A 23,923-nucleotide genomic window follows, 5' to 3' on the forward strand; every position below is an offset into this window, starting at 1 on the left:
ATGTTCAGCCGCCACGCTGCATTCAGGTTCTTCTGCAGCTCATTCAAAGTTATAAAAAGAAAACATGGCAACGAGAGGTGGATGCAATGTGTTTGAGTTGCAGCTACCATGCGATTCATGAAGGGGGTAAAGGTTTTAAGCTTATTCCTGAGGTCAATTAGTCAAGTCAATCAGGGCTGAATGCCGACATTACCATGGCAACGCTTCGGGGTCTGGGGCTGTGGGGGGAACAAACCATTAAGACACTCCCCGGTGACGGTGAAGGAAGATGGATAAACAAAGATTCTGACGGCTTCTGTGGAACTCGGTGTCAGCGGGGATGACAGGAAGGCTTAGCTTATTGCTTTTACATCATATTAAGAAAACTAGGATGCTCAGAGAGGCCTTATTGGATCTCCAGTGGATAACGGCAGGGCAGTGTGGAAGCTTCGCAGCATCTGCCTAAGTAATTAGGACTTCAGGGGATGATAGCGGACATAAAGAAAGAATAACAGTGTAGGGAGAGAGAGAGGGAGAGGCCGATGGCTGAGGGGGAAACAGAAAGGAAGCTCATTGGCTGACGGATGGAGGCGTCAGTGATGGGAACACTGCGATGATCTCTACTAGACTCGTCATGGAAATATAGTGGATTATATGCATGAGCAGGAAACACTAAATTGATTCCAAGTATGCATTTCAACTAAAATGGATAATGAGCACGGTTATGCCTGTTACTTGTGCTTGTACTCCAGAAATGTAAGCGTGTAGCTGTTAATGTCTGTGTATGAGTCGTAGGGGATATACTAACTTGTGCAGGGCTCATCCGGCTGGTCAGCATCCCCGCGGTAGTAGCCATTGCGGCACACACAGACGGTGGCCGCCTCAGAGGATGAGCGGCTGTTAGAGGGACACTGGAGACACAGACCAGGACCCTGGGCTGACTTGAAGGTACCCGGCGGGCAGGCTGTGGGAACAGGAAAAACAATGTCAGCAAAACAGCGAAGAAAAGGAAAGAACTTTTTACCTCCCAGTTTTTCTTACCAACCCCCTCCTAAAAAAACTCCGGAGAATACAGTAGGTTTATGTCCGGCAAGTGGGCACGCTGTTAACATTGCCAAAACAAAATGGAAGCAAAACTGAACAACAACTAAAAATTTAATTAAATATGCATAAAAAAACCCAGAAAAGATAGAAAATGATGAATAAATATAAGAGCGCAGGAATGCACGATCTAGTCAAAGGCTGACGTGAAGAGAAATGATTAAAGTTTATTTTAACGACATTCACTGAACCAGCGGCAAAAAAGTGCTTTACAAGTAGAAGACCCCGACAAAGATGTCCACTTGGAAAGAAAATTAGATTTGAGAGCTTTTGTGATAAGGGTCATTGCTGGTGTTAATGTGGCGTAAACAAAATCTTGATTTCCGCAGCAGTATTTTATATTCTATACATGTCAAATATATGCCACCTCTCACCAAGTCCACAAAATGTACGGATCCAATAGTTTGCACTTTCTCAGGAGTTTGTGTGTGAAAACGGATTTTATTGCTTCTCCAAGATGCACAGAAGCTTGTGTGAGCTTGCGATCTGCTGTGGTTCCCGGTGTGTTCAGGTTCAGTCTATGGCTCAGGTCCACATCTTAAACAGAATAGCTTGAAGCAACACATCATTCTGTCATCGCCCGGCACTTTGTGGAGATTTGCGTAACGTGTCTAACTTCAAAAGGCAGTGGTGGAGCACAAATATCATTGTGTGCATCTACCGTATATATCCAGGCAACAACCTAATCCTCTTACCGTCATATTCCCAAAGAACACAAAGCTTTTATTTATTTTTTGCACGTGTGTGGAAGGATTAACTGACTATAATAACGGTCATAAATAACTGCTAAAATATTGCAGCAGCCTCGCTGATGGGGGAAGAAACTGTGGTGTTGCTGCATGAAACAGAGGGGGAGGGGTCATACGTTTAATGGGACATCATACAGTTGCTCCGGCTATGCCTGTTTTTGCCTGAGAGAAAGATTGTTAAGGTTGGACTGTAGCGGGAAAATGGATTTGGGATACATACTATCAATGCTCGTGTCGAATTTTCACTTCCTCTGTGTCAGTGTCAGTATTATTTCAATCAAAGGTTTCAGAGAAACACTGTAGACAGACTTAATCAGCAGAAGATAACGATGAGCCACTGGTGAAGTGTTTGAAATGCTAGAAGCCAAACAGACTCCACCAGTATTGAATGTACTTACTGCAAAAAGCTTTTATTGTATCTGACTAAGAGCCCCGTGCTCCAATATTTATGGAGAGCTCTGTAAATGGAGGGCTATTTAAAACAATAATGACCGAGGAGTCCCATTGCTCCTCGCTGCCATGTCAAACAGCTCAGGTCATAGCACACTTACGATTTTGGAAAAACCTTAAGACCTTTGTAGCCATTTAAAAAATGGTGCTTCATTGAAAAAAAATGCACAGAGATGCTGAGTTTGGAAGCTGGAGTCTATTTTACTAAGTTGTACAAAGACAAAAAAAAGACAGGTTCCTGTTTTCATGACCCTTCTTATACCGTTCAGGCTGCCTCTTAAGATGTCAGTTTGTTGGGGAGAGATAGATCAATCAAAATAAAAGGACGAAAGCAGGAGAAGGAGAAAGAGGAGGCATCATACACACACACACACACACACACACACACACACACACACACACACACACACACACACACACACACACACACACACACACACACACACACACACATCTCCTTCCATGTGGCCGACAGACACACCAGAGGCTAACTGACTGACCTCGGGTCTAGTCACACTACATTTTCACACATGGCAAGAGCATCACAAACAAACAAACACAAGGCCGCACCGCAGCAGCCACAAAACGGCTTATAAGACGACCACAAGAGCTGTGAGGCTGGATCGCAGCCGTGCTGCACTGGGATATCCCCGTGAGCCAAACACATTGCTATGCTGAGGATGCTCCGGAGCTGTGCTGAAACTGCAGATGCGTGTACGGAACAATATAAAAGAGTTCTAGAGATTTTGTAGGAGGGGACGGTGAAGGTATTAATGTTGCTGTAGGGCAGAATGAACCTCTTTTCAGAGTGTGTGTGTGTGAGGAAGCGTTATTTTGCCACCTCTCCTGACTTGCGTGGAAATATCAAACTCCTTTTAATACAAGAACATTGAGACTCTTAAAACTTCTCCCCGGCCATATGGGGAGCACACACCAGCTGCAGAGCCATTTTATAAAGCAATAACTTCCAAAGATATCAGAGATTACAAGACGATAAAACACAGATTTAAAATTCATTTGGCGGCTGGAGAGGGGAAAGAGAACTTATGTGTCATCATCTCTGCTGCGTAGAACTCAAACATCAGCCTGATCGCGTGGCCATCACGCTCACTCACTCCTGTGCTCATGCAGTCTTTTAAATGCATGGCCCTGAATCTTAAGGACCGAGATCCCTATAAGTTGTTCAGCGTGTGTTTAACGGGGTTGTGAGCTGAATATGTGCAGTGGGTTCTGCCCTCAAAGTGGGTTCTGCCCCCAAACAAACATGCACAGTCTGCAACGCCGAGGAACGCGCCATCCCCACCTCCAGAATGCATTTACTGAACTGATTTACACGGAGACACATGTAACCACTGCTGACCCCATTAAAGACGACGGCGCGCCCGTATATTCCTGCCACATGCCGAGCGTATGTTTCGAGATAATTTACGGCCTCTCCTTGGACAACTGGAGATTCCGCGATCAGCATTATGGGAGGGGGAGATAAGTGACAGCCAGGCAAAACAAAACAAAAAAAACAGGCAGCAACTCACACGCACATAAACCCTTCACACACGTCACAGGATGAATGTCTGCCTAGATTGCACGGTGTACCTTGGTGCTGTTTTTGCTAATGGACACATTATGTGTGCATGAATCCTGGCATTAAACACATTAATTAGCTGCTCACTGGTCTGCCACACAGAGCGAGTGCTAGGCAGAAGGACACAGAAATGGCGAAGTGAGGGGCGAGCGAATGAGAAAGCGTCGTGAACAATGGCTGCAAACCCTCGGAGGTCTCGTTCTAAGGCCGGGCAGCAGTGGGCCGAGCGGCGTTACGCTTCGTTGAATCTGGAACCGAGCCCAACGTCTTTCCTCCTGATTTGTGAATATTTAGATTGGAGGAGGCCAAGAGTTCCTGTCCCGCAGAGAGTAGGGGGGGGAAAAAAGCACGTACACCCATCACTCATCGGACCTGTTGGTTTTCAGGGGCGGGAGGGGAGAGAACATTAGATCAACAAGCAATTAGTCTCCCCCAGTGGGAGAATAACCCACAACTGAACTGGCTGCATGCAGAAACAAAACAGTCCACCCTTTCAAGTGGTCTCCGCTGGTTTCTCTCTGTGCATTGTTCTCCCTTTTCCCAGCCCTCACATCTTTTTTGGGGGGGTTTGTCCCACTGGCAGTGAATCTCTCTCCCCTCCCTCTCCCACCTTTCCTCCCCCTTGTTGCCTTCCTGCCTTGACTGACGTGTTTGAATCCTTGTTAAGGTTGCCTGTCCGTCTCTCTCCTTCCCGGTGTATCTCACTCTGCGGTGAGATGACAGAGGTGTGGCAGCTGCGGATCATTGCCTCTCCACTCATCAGTCTATAAGGGACGACCTCGTGTCACAGCACGTCGGACCGCGAGAGAGGAGACGATGATCTCTTCATGGTGGGTCATTCTCCTAGCAGGGCCTCTTCCTCTCCTTAATTACTGAACAATGTCGATCTGAATGTGACGGGGCGGCTGAGGGGTAGAGTGGTCGTCCTGCAACCTGAAGGTCGGCAGTTCGATCCCCAGTCTGACCCATCTGCATGCCGAAGTGTCCTTGGGCAAGATGCTGAACCCCGAATGGCCCCCCCAATAGAATAACAAAGTGCTGCGAATAGATGCACTGAATGAGGGTATAGGGAATGGGGAGAGCGTGGCCTAGGGGGATAGAGCGGGTGCTCTGCAACAAGAAGGCGGGTGCTCTGCAACAAGAAGGTTGCTGGTTCGAATCCCACTCTTTCCCATCTGCATGCCTAAGTGTCCTTGGCAAGATACTGAACCCCTAAATGGCCCCTCATAAATGTTGAGTGTACTTAAAATGTAAGTCGCTTTGGACAAAAGCGTCAGCTAAATGACATGTAAAGTGTAAATGAATGTGTGTGTGAATGGGTGAATGTAAAACTGTACTGTCAAGCGCTTTGAGTGGTCATCAAGACTAGAAAAGCGCAATATAAATACAAAACCATTTACCATTTACCAAAGTCAACGACAAGCATGATGATCATATTTGTATTAAACATGTTGGCAAATTCTCAAGACTCAATTGGCCGGGATGAGGTGTTACATGAGAAGATTAGCATTTAAAAAAGGATCATGTGCAGAGCTGGGTGTTAGTGCTCAGGGGTTAGACTGAGCTATGTGCTTGCTGAGCGTATTATATAGTGCACGCTGCAGGCAATGCATCATACATGGAAGCACACTGGAACTGCACCGCATACGGTGCCTGTGCTTAGAATGTGAAGTTGTAAAATGGATGAAGTCCATAAATAAATCAGCGGAAACCGGGAGACGTTAAGATTTACGGGCACATCGTGAAACAAAAATTATATGAACTTGTCTTGCATCAACAGGTGAGTGGAAGATAAAAAAAAAATTACATTTAAGAGTTGCAGGAAGCCAAAGCGAAGGATAATGACCGAGATAGGTTTGGAAATGGTTTTCCTACTCAACCGCAATCAAAGTCACAGTACACTAAGCCCTCCCCTGGCTGTCCCTTTGGCATCACTCCGAAGTATGCCTGAGGTTCTAAACCGGCAGAAACGGCTTGGCAGCGAATTGTGAGATATGCAATCAAACGTGCGTAGCGGTTCATGTGGAAAGGTAGTCGAGCTTATGTGATAAATCTGAAGGAAAGGGTTCCGTTCTGTAATGTGAGATATTTCTCTCCTCAAAATGGCTCTGCAGAACTCCAATACTGAGTGTTAGCACTAAAGCTGAGCACATCAAAGCTATTACTCGAGTTAAGATGTTTTCTTTGATAAAAGAGATATTTGAATGATGAAATCCACATAGTATTTCCCCACCAACTTTAGGGGAATTAATGGCTTCAAATCAACCTTATTCTTTTATATAACTTTGCCTGTCTGAGCTTTTAAAACACTGTGCAGAAAGGGCTGCGTGACTCGCACAAGGGCACAAGCTGTAAGGAAGCGTCACTGACCCTTAAGATCAACTCTCGGCCCCCAATACACCCTTAACCCCGTCCCTCATCCATCACATGGGATGGATCACAGTCTTTAAAGGCTTTAGAGTCATGCATACACCCACTCACTCACAAACACTCATATAGATAGGCTTATGAGCGGGTCAAGACCCCAGTTGACCCCTATTTCTCTATGTTGCTGCTCAGTCACTCAGAAAGACAGCTCTCACCCCTTTAAACCACAGGGGGCAGCACACACACACCGACTGTTTGCCTGTAGAGATTTGTTTAAGTGATAAGTCGAACAATATCAATCAGGTGGTAAAATGAATATGTTTGTTTGACAGAGGGGACACAGAACGTGGCCCAGACAGTCAACATTAAAACAAAAAGGCAATCAGCGCTGCGTGCCTGTTTGGTATTCACCCTCGCTCGACTGTCATTGTTCATTTTCCAGCCCCAATCCACGTAATGAGCTGCTTTTCCAGCCCAGGTGTTCCATTTCTCCACAAGGTCATGGCGAAACACAATACAATTATTTGAGACAGAGGCCTGGCTGGAAAAAAAGGCTTGTCAGAAATATCGGAAAATGCCCTCAGGATATTAAAAGTCAGGGTAAACTACCTTTTAGGGTTAGGATTTATTCATTCAGAGAAACCGACTCAAGAACAATTTTGCATATTTCTCATGAAGGACCAACATACGAGGGCGAAGAGCGACACGTTTCAGTCCAGGATCTCAGGCACTGGTGCGTGAATGTATTTGATCTACTGTATGTACGGCCGTTTCTTTGTAGCTTGAAGGTACCCGGGGTTCACGGGGGTGACGTCACTCGGCAAGTCCGGTGAGTGCGGGTCCACTACCGCCTGTCGTCACCTTCTAATCGCAGAGAGTAAGAATGTAAGGAGGGATAAAAGAAAGCCACGGGGGGGTCTCAGGAATAAAGGGATGCTAGCCAGTGAGCGGGGCTTTAAGCATATACCTAGTCTGCTTTTGTTAAGACCTGCAGCGCTAAAGAGTTCCTCCCACAGAACACTCCCCAGATCATTAATCATCTGTCCATTCAGACCCTGTCAGAACCTCTCTGCCACCTCCACCCACAACCCCCCCTCCACACACACACACACACACACAACTCCTCTAAACTTTCTGAAAAAACAATCTGTCCTCTGAGCTATCTAACACATCAATATCCAAATCTGCAGAAACCCACAGTGAACAATACTTAAACCCTGACAGAGAAGGCTCACACATCCTCCACCAATTAGGCTCTGTAGCTCCACATAGTGCCATGCTGCCGTGTTGTCTGCAGAGAGCAAGTGAAAAGCAGAATAATGAGAAGAAATAGACAGATGTGCATTACAGAAAACCAAAAAACCCTCTGCTGAATAATTTGGCACCCTGTCATGTTATCTGTGATGACAGAATCGAACAGCTTCATGCATGCGGACATTTTAAACCGTGTCCGACTGGATTGAACAGAATTGATCCACCTCTCCTGGCAGTGGACCGGTAAAATACCTACAGGAGACAGTGTCCAGTGTGTGTGTGTGTGTGTGTGTGTTTGAGATTTCGGTAACATACATAGTCTGCTTCACATACGGAGGTGAAATCCAACAGTCTGACTGCAAAACCTAATGAACAGAGCAGGTGTGTTAGATACATTCTATTGAAATTAAGGTGTGTGTGTGTGTGTGTGTGTGTGTGTGTGTGTGTGTGTGTGTGTGTGTGTGTGTGTGTGTGTGTGTGTGTGTGTGTGTGTGTGTGTGTGTGTGTGTGTGCCTTAACAAACCAGCGAACAATTTAGCAGACAGCCCACGCCCCTGGGCAGGCTGTTACCATGGTAACCTCACAGCCAGTATTTTTTTTGGCTCACACTTTCCCTTTGAACAGCCGGCCAATGACAGACCAGCCGACTGGGAAATCTGGCTCACAGGAAGATCATGCACAGATCGCGCGTACCCGCATGTGTGTGTAAGTGCACGTGTATGCATTTTCCCTGTGTCTGCTTAATACCAACATGATACAAATCAAAAGAGCTATATAATCTTTTAGCTCAACACAGACTTATTATAACTGAATATTGGGTTGGCAGTCGGCCACTCTGTATCGCGCCTGGCACATTGTTTCAGGTCAATGTTATTTCCAGTGAGATGCAGCATTGTTCCAAGGCACTGGGCACATCTTTCACATATAGGAGTGGTCGGAGAGGAGCAGGGGGGGAGAAGATAGAGAAAACGAGGAGGTATTGGTATTCCAGGAAACTCCACTGTGCCAATCCATCCCTGGCTGTCAAGTTAGTAGAGAAAACTGCCGTCTGAAGCATATCGGCGCTCAGCAGGTAGTAACATGTGCTTGCACCACAATCTCCAGTGTAATCAGAAGCTAACTGGGGGACTACCAGGCTCGTTGCCCGATGCCGGCTAACACAGAAGAAAAAAAAAAAAACAAGAAGGGGCACGAAAGACAGAAAATAAATCTGTCATGGGAAGTCATGTGTCAGTGTTTGATTGGATAATGATTAATGCAGCGTTGACGTGGTCGGACTTCACTCAGATAGCAAACTGAAATCTCAAAAGCCATTTACGACCGCAATTTGGACACGTTCAAATGATGGGGTTAGGATATCAACAAACTTTATTGTCCAATTAAATCCCATTTGTCTCATTTGCTCTCATGGAAAATGTCTATTAATATGTCAGTGTTTTATTACCAGAAATCCGCCGTCGTGTCTTGTGCTGAATTGTCTTTGGATCGTGACGCACAAAGACGGATGATCACAATGAGGCTGTAAAATCTGCAGTTTCAGGCCCTGTCAATTACCTTGCAGTTATGTCATATGGTGAATAAAGTACATGTCCCAAGATAAATAGCTTTCTCTTTTTACCACTCCAACTCGTGAGAGACCATTAGCTTCCTCTGTCTCAGCACTTGTCTCTTTTAAAAAGGATCTAGCTCATTAACTTCATGGCTGGATCAATTAATCTATAGCAGTTAGCCGAAGATGCCCGCGCTTGCTGTTTTTTTTCTTCTCCTTTGCTGATTCCCCGTCCAACAGCAGTATGTCTATAAAATTTACAACCTTCAAAAACAAGGTTGGGCGATGTCTACTAAACTGGCATATGGCAATGTCAAGAGTGAGAGAGAGAGAGATTGAGATTGAGAGTGTGTGTGTGTGTGGTTGGGGGGGGGGGGTATAAGGAGAGTAACGACCTGTTTTGGGTCACTATCCACATACTTCCATATGTCCTATACGTTGGCGTGGTTGTTAAGCAATATATCCACTAGATGGCAGAGCAGAGGCAACAGTTTAGACCAAGCGCGCACGTTAGCGACATCTGTGTCCAGGATATTTACGGTTAATTTCCGAATAATCGGAAGGATGTGGCGAAGCATAATCCATCCTTATTTAACGTCTATAAAATATACATGGGTAATTTCAATTCATCATACATATACGACTTTTAATCAGCATTTAAGTTACGTAAATATATTACGGTATTTTGTAGTATCGGCACAACATAGATCAACGCTAATAGATGATGACGTCATCCATTGGCCCAACACTACTTCAAACCTCTTTGTTCCTGCTCCGACATGAGGGGAGCGTAACCCGGTGATAAGTGGTCTATTGGAAATAATACATCTATAATCAATATGCTGGGAGAGGAAAAAAAGCTTTGTTCACGCCGAAACACACCTTCGCCTTCTGAATTAAAATGGATACCAGTTAAAATACAGGAACACACTGAATACCTTCAATACTTCCATCAGCCTTGTCAGCTGTTAACACACGGACTCTTTCTCTGTTTCAGCATTGTCTAATAAATTAAAATAGGCTCAGGTGTCAAATTAGGTTCTATTGTTTGGATAATTATCCACAAAGTGCATGATTGAAAATGAAAGTGGTTGTGAACAAAGACCCGGGCGGTGGCTTCAAGAGGTTTCGGCCATAGTTACAGCTGAGTGATATAGTGAGTACAGAAATATATCACAGACTGTGTCACTACAGACAGCAACGAGAATAAGGTTGTGCTACCACATAATATATAAAATATACATACATTCTATTTTACAGGTATATGGCTTTAATGCCAATTTGACAGGGAGCCTGAGAGTGGATATACCTGTACTGACTGAATGTGAACTTTACTTTCATGCAGCAATGTCATGAGAGGCACTTTCAAGTGTTATATTGGACTTTGACAGATTTGGTCCCTGAGCCACCCGAGATCTGCCCCATTCAGAGATTCTTTACAGCGGCTGCTTCATTCAATCTTGAGAGGAGGATAAAAATGGAACACTTTGTTCATTCATTTATCTTTCAGGTATATATCATACCCTCAGGAGTCTTATTTGTCTTAGTTGTCCTATTTTACTTTTCTCAGAAGCAGTGGACTCTAGTGGTTCTACACAGAAGTTGTATTCAAGGAATCAGTGAATCTGCTGGTAGCTACAAGTCTGTCAAAATATCCCCTGAACAGACAGTGAGTCAACCGGGGTTGGGATGAATCACGCGTGTTTACGTCTGTTACAGCTTCAGACAGAAAACTGCATCCAGCATCACCGCACCAGACCAACAGACAGGTTCAGAACAGACAATGCACTTGTGTTTGCAAGTATGAGCATCGGTCTGCTCGGGTGGAGGACTAGTTACCAAACTTTCATGTGGTTATGGTGTTGGAGGGGCTTTTACACTTAAACTCACACTTTTTTGAGATGAGTAGTGAGAAGAGGCCGTTTTTTTCCGGCCGTGTGATGGTTGCCAGAATATTTTGGTGTAAACATTGTGTTATGTGCGCTCAATTAGGAATCAAATTAGGGAATGGTAAACAGTGAAGGGACCTTTGTTTTCCGGGTGTTTTATCATTCTGCTGCTCTGCCACGTTCAGATGTGCATAATTACTCATCCCCCCCTTTCAAAGGCCTCTACTCTTATTAGCAGAGCCTCGTCTCTGAGGTATTTTGGAAAGCATGGGCATTTGAAGCTATTCTTTTGCCGAGCTAGAGCCATTCTCAAAGTTCAGTGTTAAATGGAATTGGGAGGAAGCGTGATGTGCTTTTGAGATCAGGGCTTTTCTCTAAGATTAGCTGAGGTACTTACCACTGTATATGTAGCAGATTTCCTTTTTTGTGTCTTTTTCTTTATCTGCATGTAGAAATTCAAAAACTTTATGGTTTAAATCCCTACATTAATGTACTAACAGTTTGTTAAACAGTTTGCTAAGTGCTTTGTTTAGTTATGTATTTCCTTGGCCAATGCTGAGATAAAGGAATAGATCATTGTGCTTGTATGATTCGGTATTTTGGTGACAGACTTTTAGCTACCAGCAGATTCACTGTTTCCTTGAATACAACTTCTGTGCAGTAACCACTAGACTTTAGAGTTCACTGCTTCTGGGTTGTAGATTAGAACAACTAGGGCAAATAAGATTCCTCAGGGTATGTTAGATATATATACCTGAAAGATAAATGAATGAACAAAGTGTGTCATATTTTCCCCCTCCTCTCTTGAGCATGAATTAAGCAGACGGTGTAAAGAATCTTTGAATGGGGTAGATCTCTGCTGGCTCAGGGACCAAATCTGTCAAGGTCCTCGTTGCTCCAATATAACACCTGTAAGTGCCTCTCATGACATTGTTGCATGACAAATTTAGGTTTATATTCAGTCAGTATTACAGGTTTATGCTTTAGAATATATATAATATTTATCTAAGTTTGAATGATTTTCTCAATTGGCGTAATTATTTCATACATTGCAATTTGGTGATTTAGAGGTTTGTAAAGACATAATCACAATATTAAGACCCAAGTTTAAAATTTTTCAATATAAAGCTCTGTAATTTGGCCCATTATAGACCATTGCAGCAACAAAACAAGTGCTGTGCTAATACTTTCAAGACAAATTGTGGAAAAAAATCCATGAATGTTGCTGCCATGACAGAGATTGGAACCCGCGACACCTGTAAATGCCTGCGTCAGTCCGAAATGGTGCCAAGAGAAACAGACATGCCAAGTATGAAGCCGATATGATGAATGGTTCGCAAGATATGTCTGTCAAATACAGACAGACATTTGTGGAATTCGCCGGTTGATGGCGAAGAGGTAGGATAACAGAAGGAGGCCAGGAGTTAGCAGTGGAGTGGGCCAGGAGGTGGATGTCAACAAAGGAGAGGAGGAAAAACATGTCTGGTTTTTAAGAAATCCGACAGCGAGCCTTGAGGTTACCCGTGGGCTGTGGAATGCATCACTGCTGACAGGACAAGAGGTGGTTAGGTGAGGTTGGAGAGCAGAGGAGAGGAGGGATGGCGTGAGGGACACAGTGATGGTGAGGTCATCAGAAGCAGCACTGGGAAGGCGCTGGCATCAAGTATCTCAAAAAACAGCCGTCTATGCACCGGTACAATTAGGCGGTTACCAGCAGAGATGCTCATCCGGCTGTACAAGCATATCCGCTGTTCATTGCCCCTGCCGCAATTATGCCTAATGGGAAGTAATGCTAAAACACTCGGCATCAAAAGAGAAAGCAGAAATTACAGTATGTGTGCAGCGTGGGAGAGGAAAAGTGACCCAGATCAGGGAGATAGAATGTGAGAAAGAGAGAGAGAGAGACAGGAAAGTGGGCGCAAACAAAGTGAGAAAGCACTCAGGGGTGCATCTTGTCAATCAAATAGTTGGTGGCAGAGTCGCAGAATGTGTGTTGCTGTGCAAAGCAGCCATTTGTCATTGCATACTAAGAGCAGACCAGGCTATTATTCCTAAGGTTGACAATAGGCAACAGGATGCTGTTTAGACACAATATGCCTCCGTCCTTCCCCACAGAGACAGCTCCATTCACGGTCTTGGATGGTTGCGCTTTTATATACGAAACAAAAACAACTATTCTGTTGACATCGGGCCAGCAAATCTCAACAGATGAATAACGAGCATTGGAATATAGTTTGCTTACACAGAGACAAACAGATGTGTTCATCAAGTGCCGTGCTGCATTGTGTGAATAAACACAAGTTGACTTTGTTTGCCGGCACACAATGTACCTGCAGCTATGATACTATCTAGAGGTGTACACCGGCCTGATGGCTCATCTTTATTCATGACATATTCACATCTGCATGACCTCTACTCAGCCTTATCACAAAACTGTATCCTGTTCCGGACAAAGAGGCACCTCGCGGTGATGCTGTGCTGGATGGTGAACTGCAGCCCCCACCCAACCTGTCCGAATATGGACAGCACTGACCTTTATCGGCCCGACTTAGTCAACACGCCCTGAGCTATGAAACTGGAAAACATATGTGTTTAGTTTCATGCGATTGTGTGTACGTGTGCCTGAAGTGGAAACATCCATGTGGGACCTCCTCACGCTGCATGCACTTCCCCACACGTTGCCAGATGGATGGAGACCAGAAGTCATTAATTCGCATGATGGACAGTGATGGACGAGTGTTGATGGATGACCAAGATATTGCACTTCACGGAAGAAAGAAACCCAACCGAGCTGTCAGTGGAAGGTGGAGCCCTCTTTGCATCACAGCAGATTTACAGTGAGATGTTTACCATTGGATTACACTGAGTCTGTGGTTTCCAAAGTCCTGTAAATTAAACAAATATCAATAAAGGAGATCTAGGTAGGGAGAAGTTCTGCATACATGAATACATTTTTTTGAAAAGGTTCCTGATCACCGCAAACAAAATAAGGTTAAGAGTGTTCAGGGAAATAATATTGATAATCATAATTCACAGATGACGTTCAATGTTTATTCAGAGAAATGTCTCAACATAATCGGTGAGGGAGTTTCTCGCTGCCCTGGGGGCTCAGTACAGTTGGAACAATGAACGTGCTCAGTGTCGAGTGTTTAATTGTGTCAGTAGATGACTTTTTCCTGTGTGTGACGTACTCTCATTAGCCTCTGAGACATTGCGAGTTTTGTGAAAGACGTCAACACTTTGTCCAACAGGGAACGACTGAAAAAAGGAACACAACACAACCACCCGGGAAACAGGATAAACCCTATAAATGGCAGAGAGCTATAAATATGAGGGTATAAGGGTAAACAAGGCACAGTGGCATTTTGTGTTTGTGGATGAGGGTTTGAACATGTTCTGTAAGAACGAAGAGGGAGACAAAACAATCTATCTGTGATTCATTTCAATCATCAAATTGAATCCAGCAGCTGATATACACTGTAGGGACAACAGTGCACAAATATGGATTTATCTCATTTATGTTTTATTAGGTTGTATTTCATATTTTGTCAAGTTTATGGCCTCAGCAGCCACAGTCATATTTTCTCTTGATTTCCTCATTTGCTCTTCCATCAAATTTGACTTTGCTCTCTTTGAAACTGTCCAAGCAGAACAGCACATCCTAGTCCCACTGTGGGACAGCTGCTGTGAAGACACATCTTTCACGAATGTTGAATACTACATCCACTGATGCACTGCTACACCCAGTGATGACCATAAACATGTATGGTCGTGCGTGTTTACATACAGCAGGAACTTACATCAAAAACAATGTCGCACGTCAAGCAACATGCATGTACCACCTAACCCTGTAATTGCCTAGAAACACATCGCACAACTGAATACACTCCCTGGTGTACACACATGGCAGAACATAAATGGAAAAAACAGGGTCAAATATGCTCTGACATCACATACGCATGAATTCATACACACACATGGAAAGCAGCGGAAAGTTGGCGTGTGTGTTCTCACATGTCAGTGGTCACGCACGCACTCTCGCAGTCACTACATGTGAATGTTAATCAAGGGCCCTTTCAAACTCTGCTTATACATCTGAAAATATCTTCGCATAAGGTTTGCCTGAACGCCTCCTGTGACACTGATGAGTAGTGTAGGAACCCTTTGGTGCACTCAAATGCACTGGTCAACACACACACACACACGCACGCACGTACACACACACACACACACCTTTAAAAACACATCTTCCCTGAGGAGGACATATTGGATTAGGAGTGATTTTTTTTTCTTTTTTCTTGGCGCTGTCTCAAAGGTGCTAGATTAAATGTCATACCCACTTTACTACAGAGGGCTCAAAAATAAATCATACTATCCATATACACACACACATGAAAAAGATGTACACCACCAACCCACACACTCACCCACCTGCGTACAGTACAACACACACACACACACACACACACGCACACACATAAATACAGAGAAATGCTCACTCTGGGAGATATATAACATGCTGGCACACCCAAACACTAAAGCACCTGTACGGTCCGGCGAGTCTGCTCTTTGTATTTCAATCACTGAATCAATGGTTCTAAATTGATTGTAGCTGAGCAGGGGCCAGAGATGTTCCCCGTGGCTCGGTGCCCTGGCCCTCTATTGATTAGATCTGAGAGAGAGCCAATTGCTTTCACACTGGATTAAGGTGTTCCGGGGCAGTGAGCAGGGAGGGAGAGAGGGAGATGGGCAGAGAGAGAGAGAGAGAGAGAGGAAAAGGAATGGGCAAGCCGGAGAAACAAACCAACAAATCACCGCGATCAGGGCGACAACACAGCTAATTAGGTAACAACCACTTTCTGGGAGAGGGCTACGTGAGCACAACAACATATCTGTGTGTCGTTCGCAATAATGCAGAGGCAAATCACAAGGTTGCACACAGACACACACACACACACACACACACACACACACACACACACACACACACACACACACCTCTACATTACAATTCTTCACATCAGAAAGCACGAATACAGATCAAGGGTGTAATCTCATTTGACCCTGGAGCTAAGTAGCCCGTGGCAGCAGCGTTACACTTCAAAGCTTCACTCTGAGTTTGTTACACATTCCTGCTCCGAAGTGTTCGAGCGCTGTCACCTAGAGGCCTCGAACCAAACTACACGAACAGCTGGCTTCATGCGATCTGTTCTGACCCGGATCAAATGATGAATAAACTGTGAGAGGTGGATAAATCATCTTTTTACAAAGCCGCTCTTCTCCTCTCCCAGCTGTCCGCTCATCTTCCTCTTGGTCACGTTCGTATTCCACTGGGGGCAGTGTCAGGCAGGCTATCCACTCAACACCCCATTACTCTTCCTCCCCACACAACAATTAGCCGCTCCTGCGAGGGGTCCTGTATTGAAGAATGGGCAGGGAGGAGTGGTGGCGATGGAGCCCCCCCCCCCCCCCACCGCCTCTGCCAAAGTTGAGTCCTTTTGTCTGGCCGAGGTTCCCATTTCAAATAATATCCATGCACAAAGGAGACGCTTCCAATCCAGATTAAGCGCTTATGAAAATGAAGGACTGTGAGCACGGAGATGTGGAGGAAACGTGGACGCAGGTCACAAGGGCCAATAGAAGGGGCCCGCACTCCGAGCTCTCGCGGAGGCGTGTCTCAGGGAGCAGCGGCCCCATTCACACGGCATTAGGGAGGTAAAAGCATTGGATTGACTGCGCGAGTCAGGAAACCTCAATATACATTTGGTTAATACCTCTATTGTAGCGCTCTCTCCGTGGCTGCTCTCCTAGCTGAACATAAGAAAAGGAGGACAGAGGTAGAGAGGGAATTAAAGAGGCAGAAAAGATGAGATAGAGAGGAGAAACAAGAGAGGGAGGGGAGAGGATTTGCTGGCCCATTCATGCCAGGATGGGTGTGAAGCACACAGAGACCCACACACACTCACAGGCACGCACACACAATGTGATCCTTATAAAAAAGGCTGTGCACTCTGTTTGTGGGAGTCTGACACGACACAATAAACCTGAGTCAGGAATCCCGCAAAAGCCAAAACACATAATGACAGGAGGAACCACTGCAGCCAGCGCTATAAAGGTCAGTTTATGAGGAAGTAGGAGAGGAAGATCGGGTGAAAAGGAGAGACGGATAGAGAGGCAGAGAGATAGTGAAATTGACTGAGTGTATGAGCATGTGTGCCTTTTGTGTCGCTATCACTCCGCGTTCGGTTCATTCCCCAAAGGGTCTTATTATGCTTCACGCTGGCGCCGACACAAAGGCAGCGTGTCTGTATCTCGGCCCATCCAGCTCCCCCAGAGAACCTTCTCGGCACAGCAAATCCATTTGTTTGTCAGCTTCTGCCTCTGTTCGGACTTGGACTAATCAGATATCATTCTTTTTGAGAAGCGTACCACTGTGCAGTCTGGTCCGGCTACACAGTTTCACGAGATAACGTCTCTGCTCTTTCAGAGGACTTTTTTTTTTTTTGTATTTGTAAGCGCCGTGCATAGACGTCATAAAACCCTGTCAGAGGGTAAGTTATAAAGGTATCGCTCAGTGCATCACATTTAATCAAATTCCCCTTCTGATGATAAAATCATTACTTCTATAAAAAAAATGATTTAGAGGGTGACTACACTTTCTCTGGGGTGTTGTCCAAGTTGTCGCCTCATTAAAACGGTGGAGGATTATTAAAATGCTGTTGTTAAGTGTAAAACGGGCCTTGGGGATGAACGTCAATCAACTAAAAAGCAACACAACGTCCTGGTTTTAAAGCAGCCGTCTAATCCATAGCAACATAGCAGCATCAGAGCTGTGAGAGCAGCGGCTCAATTACATATCTTGACCCATGAAATCAATGAAATCGATGGCCTCTAAAGAACGGGAGAGACGAGAGACAAGCGCCTGGTGCACAATGACGTGGGGGAATAATCCATAGCCAGTGACAGCTTAGTGTAGATCTCAGGATAGCCTAATTTCTGTGGTCAATGATTCTAGTTCAATTTGATCTTCTCTGAGTTAAAGGCATAGACGTGCACCGAGACCTCTCTCTTCTGTCAACACTGATACAGTCATCAGCCCTCATGTGAGGTTTCACTTCCTTCAAGCTCCTGCAACAGTGTGCAAAGGTTACCTCTTTGAGCACAAAGCATGAGTTCTCAACCGCGTCTGGTTTATTGAGTGAGGACGGAAAAGTCAAGATTGCTCAGATGAATGAAATAACAGGATCCGTTTTTTTTTTTTGACATTCACTGTACCCATCGTGCATTTCTTCACATGTCACATTACAATATGAGTCATTGCAGTTCTGCACACGGTACTAAATGCAATCAATCCGAACCTCCAAGCAAGAGACACCTGCAACACGTAGGCAGCTCGGCTATTGACACAGCGTGGCTCCCGCTCGGCAGACACGGGGAAAGCATGGCGGGTGTGCGGCGGCTTTTCATTACCAAACGCAGCCAAAAGAAAGATCCTCTCAGAGGTTTGCAGACTTCATTAGACTCCATAAAACCCGCACACACTTTGAAGAGCCCGTTCACGTTGGTTCGACCCAGCCGCCGAGGATGTGCCCTCACCTCCTCTCAACTGCGCACACGCTGGGAGAGATGAGGAGGGACACACGCATGCATATGAAGCGTCACGCAGACATATAGCTCATAGTCTGCTCATGCTAATTTTGGTGTGAGAATTAAAGCTGCAGCCCCCCCAGCAAGTGTGGGAACTTAGTAAACAAAAGGAGCCCAAACTCCAAAGTGCTCAAAGAGAGGATTACAGAGTCACTCTCTTCCTCCTTTTTTTTCTTTTATCACTGCCCCCTCATCACACACACCTCGAAACACACACACACACACACACACACACACACACTCCTGCTCTCCCCCGCCTTGCTTTCAAGATTCAATATTCACACTGTCTCCTCCAGTGGGCGTTTTTTGTAAGACAGCCACAGCAGGGGGTCCCTGGCACGAGGAGAGACAGCAAAGCCGAGATCGATAGTTTGTCCCAGAGAGGTGTCTGTCGGATTCGGGGGCTTCGTTGGCTCTCCCCGTCCGTCACTCCGGAAAGAGAAGACCTTTTCTCTGGTTTCTGCAGAACCACATTCGCCTGACCCTGAAAAGTACAGGCTGGGAGAACTGTCATCCAACACGTGCAATTACACGCAGACAATGACACAGTGCAACGCAAGATTATGGGAGTCCTCTAATTGTCGGATAATTGCATATTGTGAAGGTTGTGAGGTTGTGTTTGCTGCGACCTGCCCTGTTATAGGGAGCCTCTCTGGTTTAGGATAATGTCTGGTGTCATCACATTGATTACACAGACATAATTCTTAACGTGTGCTTAATCTGGGATATTTAGGGAGCCCTGAAGATGAAAGTAATGTACTGCACACTTCAAATGCAGAGAAATTATGACAGATGTGATGAGGTCATGAAAGGGAAATATGCAAAGTTCAACATGCGCCATTTTTATCCAGAGATGTTAAGCTTTGCGTTGATATTAAGTCCCGGTACGGACTGACAGGATCAGCACAAAGCACAGAAGATATATACACTTGGCTCGCAGGACTTGCTTATTGTGAATCTAATCCCATCATGCTGAGTAGTTTTGATGAGTCCATCTACCAGAACTGTAGTCTGTGCTTCCTAAACTATTAAAAACAGAGGCTTGCAACCTAAAAATCCTGGAAACAAGAAAAAGTTTAATTTTGTCCTGGTAACACTTAAAAGTATATTTTTTCATCTTAATTTCTCTTACGTGAATCCGCCACCTTCGTATCAATAGTTTCCATTTCTTCTATCAAGGAGGTTTCGTTTTAATAAGCATTTGTTTGTCGGTTCTTTATTCAAAATACCCCAAAAGTTTTACAGATGTTACAGAGATTTACGTTTGAGGGATGCGTTATGAGTCAGGAAATTGAATGTTGGTGCGGAATCCGAACCAGGAGGTGCATCCAGGAATTTGTCTTCACTTTCTTAAAATTGAAACAAAGGGGGCGTTTCTGACATTTGTACAGATTTCTCACAGAGTTATTCATGAATCTGGACAGAAAAAATGTCAGCGTGTCCCATTTGCTGCGGTTTGATTGAATTGGAGGGGGTCTTGGCGGAGGTATGCGCTCTTCTGAATGCCATTCTAGTTTCAGTTACTTTCTACTGGAGTAATCATCTCTCTGAGGAAGGAATCGGAGGAGGAGGTCCAACAGGTCAATATCTCAAAACCGTTCAAATAAAACCAACACAATCCTGTAATCCTGCATAACCAAATATTACCAGAGATAATAGAAAACTAGCTTGCACCTACATTATTTGCTCTATCGGCTAGCTCTCAAAAAAACACATAGAGGTTTATTGGCCCTACTATAATCGCAATTCAATTCTAATTAATTTGTAAATCCACAAGTTCCCCAGCCTAACCTTGACTAGTCCATATCTATCACCCTGCCACTGATGACCTCCAGTTGGGGACGAGACAATTTCCCAGGATTGAAATGTGTCGCTCGGCTGTCAAACCAAGGAGGCCGCGCTGCTTTATTAGCTGAACGGTGAATACTGATGGACACTGATGAGTCGAGAGAGAGAATCAACAAATGACGAGCGGTGGAGAGCTGGGAATGTTTGTACTCTGTGAAACAGGGGGGGGGGGGGGCACTCTGTGGAGAGGCTCACCATGTCTCCTCATTACTGCCTGATGGAGCATACACTCCAGAGAGGGAGAGAAGTGAGGAGGGGTGAGCGGTGGAGGCATAAAAGTACATGGAGAGTGACAACGCTTTTCTCTGTGCCGTCAAGAACTTTTTTAACTTTTGGTCTCTTCTGCGGGAATAGACACTTTTCCAGAGCACCGGCTTGATTTCTTTGTTATGATCTTAAAAGTGCAATTATAATTCAAAAGGAATTACGTGAGGAATTTGATAGATGGAGGTCATGGCTGGGGTGAGAGGGTGAAGTGGAGGCTCCCACAGAGCTGGGCTTTTGTGTTTTTGCCAGCGAGGGTGACACAGGCAAATTAGGCAAAGCCTCAGCCATCTGGTGAAAGTAAGGGCGCCTTTGTCTCCCTGCGTATCCCCCTGGCCTCAACACCCAGTGTCCACACCGAGAGGCGAGGAAGAGAGGAGCGGAGAGGGGATGAGAAGACTGGGGATGAGAGGAGAGGAGAGGAAAGGGAAAGGGAAAGGGAAAGGAGAGGGACAAAGAAGACTGGAGTCAAGAGTACAGGTAAGGAAAGGAAATGAGAGGAGAGGAAAAGTGAGGTGAGGAGAGAAGAGGAAAGGAAAGGAAAGGAAAGGAAAAGTGAAGACAGGAGATGAGAGGAGAGGGAAGGACAAGACTGGAGATTAGAGGAGTGGAGAAGACAGGTGAGGAGAGGAAAGAAAAGAAAAGGAAAGAAATTGAGAGGAGAGGACTGCACAGGAAAGGAAGGAGTGGACAGGAGACAAAAGAGTAGAGGAGAGGAGTAGTGAACATATATATTAGGAGTGAAAAGTGAAGTAGAGGAAGAGACCTGAAGAAGCATTTGCCGAGGAGGACTGAGAGAGACATCGGGTCAAAGAGGGCCTTCTTGAAAAAGTTCCTGTGCAGCAACCAAGTGAAAGACCAAGTGAGAGATGACAAAGAAAGGCTGAGAAAGAAAAGAAATCCCAGTGACCATGGCTTGAAAGGGACTGAAGGTTAGAGAACCAAACACGAAAAAAAAGGCAACTGAAAGGAAAGAGAGGGAGAGGGACAAAAAAATAATAGGAGCAGTAGTATGTGTCATCCGTGGGGGATAAGACGAGCTGTGTGTGGTGGGTATTCCCATTATGAGTGAACAAAATCTCTGAATTCCACTCAGATCATTAGGGGTTGACTGTCGCTGCGGCGAGAGCAGCGCATCTGTGTTTGGGGTCATTACAGACCCTCTGTTTGGACCCTAAATTCAAAGAGTCTTTGTTCGGGTCACACTCTTTCACCACTGCTCTCTGCCATCTCCTATTCAGTCTATTGAGACCCATGGAAACAAGAAGTCTTTCAGCCTCTGCTCTTTCTTATAGCTTATATAGCCTCTACCGCCCACCTCTCCATGTTTACCGTCTCCTGCACACTGGTCCTCACTTGCCATCGGACTAATAGGAACAGGAAGAGTCAGACCCTGACTTAATTAGGCTTCAAGGTGACTTAGTGGATGTTGGTGTGTGTCTGGGGTGCACGAGTTCGGGACTACCCATGAATGCTCCACTGCAAATGAAGTAAACCCTGTGGAACGGCGGTAGACAAGGCCAAACAGGCTGGAAATGGCTCTAATAGCTCACCAGGCTTGTGCGGCTGCTGTCTGCCAGATCCTGTACACTCAGATGAGACGTTTAAAGAAGTGATCAAACCCTCGCCGGAGCAGAAAAACTGTGAAGTCAAAAGTTCAGAGTAAACAGTCTCCAAAGCCAAACTTTAAAAGCTTTAAATAAATGAATGTGACCAAAGAGTTTTACTGCTTGTTTAACAAAATCTTCCTTTAATTTATTGAGAATCTCTAATCTCTCAGAGTAATAAAGCAGCTGGTTGCTGCCCACGACAATGAAGTCTGTATGGGTATATATTGAGGTTTATGAGGGTTAAGGCTGGAGTTAATAATGTGACAAATGTGCTCGGAACACCACATTTAACATTTTTTTAAATGCACACATGGAAGAACTAACAGTATTTCAAAAGCGTGTGCCAGAAAAAATGTGTGTTTATGTGTGTGTGCATGTGTGTGTGTGTGTGAGAGCGGGCGCGTGTGCTCGTGCCCCATGATGGCAGCCATTAGACAGGAGTAAGGCAGCCATGATGAATCGGCACTTAGCTCAGGGAAGCGCACTTGCTCAATGGGCTGTGAATCTCCCGCTGCCACTGTCAGCCTGCAGAATGTTAAATAAAGTTATTTGAATATTTGTAATATTAATGTACCAGCGTGTCAAAAGCCCACTGGTGCCTAACCGAGAGAGGAAATATGAGATCTGTGCTGCGGTGTGGGTCTATAGGACTGTGGCGGGGAGGAATTATAACTGAATAAAAGCATAATCAGGGATGGTGTAGCGAGTTAGAGACAGATGGATGGACGGACAGATAAATTGTCCCATGAATAAATAGCCCGATTATATCATGGATCATGATTTAAGCCGTTAAGCTTTTCATTGCTTCTTTTCCATTCGAATACATTTCACACGTTAGAAACAATGCTCCTTCTATTTCAATGTTTCTACTTTCCTCTGTCCCCTACTCAGACTCAGAGGGGCAATCTGCTTTGGACGGGAATGAGATCAATGTGTGCGAAAAACTTTGAAGTGTACAAATATCTTTGGCACATGATGAAACTGTAGCGGGTCAGCAGACGTCATTGGAGTTAACAGTCGATCAACTTGGCCCAGGATACACGGTCAACCTTTGACGTGTGCGTCTGCAGATCGACTCCGAATGGGTGATCGGAACCTCAAGCACAGTCTCCATAACCTCCTTCATATACCTGGATATTAACATGACCCGTGGTCACCGCTAAGTACAGGACAAACCCAAATGCGTCCTGACATCTGATTTCTCATACCACCTTTTTCACTGTGGGTTTTTATGCCACTCAATGCCCATAGGTTTGTTTGTAGCTACAATATCAACACCGAGTGGGTAAATAGTAAAAATCTCACTACATAGAGCTGTGCACATATCATTGATTGTCTCAGACCCTCCTAACACACACACACACACACACAAACACACAACCATTGTCATCTGATACATCTGTGAACTCTGACTGGGTAAAAACAACATTCTCTTAACACAAATAACGTAAACATGTGTGTTTTCACAAAGAGCCGAGAGGTGGGGTCCAATCACAAGTGGTCACAAGAAACCCATTCAGAATGTATCTTAAATGCTTGTGAGAACAGATGGACTTACAGCTGTCCAGGGCGGACAGGTCTTAAGAGTCTGATCTCCGTCGGATCCATGAGCTGTCAATGGTTGGTGTAGACAG

The 23,923-nt window shown here is 45.0% G+C and overlaps 1 protein-coding gene across 2 annotated transcripts in view; it reads right to left on the bottom strand.

Moving 5' to 3' along the window:
- The window catches only part of LOC133968769 (ephrin type-B receptor 1-B), a 152,982-nt gene that overhangs the window by 64,259 nt on the left and 64,800 nt on the right, over window positions 1-23,923 (bottom strand). For both annotated transcript variants that reach the window (XM_062404955.1, XM_062404954.1), the window contains exon 4: window positions 788-943. In XM_062404955.1, the coding sequence (XP_062260939.1) occupies window positions 788-943 (156 nt within the window). The remainder of the gene's footprint in view (window positions 1-787; window positions 944-23,923) is intronic.

Source organism: Platichthys flesus, chromosome 14, assembly GCF_949316205.1.
Source record: "Platichthys flesus chromosome 14, fPlaFle2.1, whole genome shotgun sequence".
Classification (NCBI taxonomy): Eukaryota; Metazoa; Chordata; class Actinopteri; order Pleuronectiformes; family Pleuronectidae; genus Platichthys; species Platichthys flesus.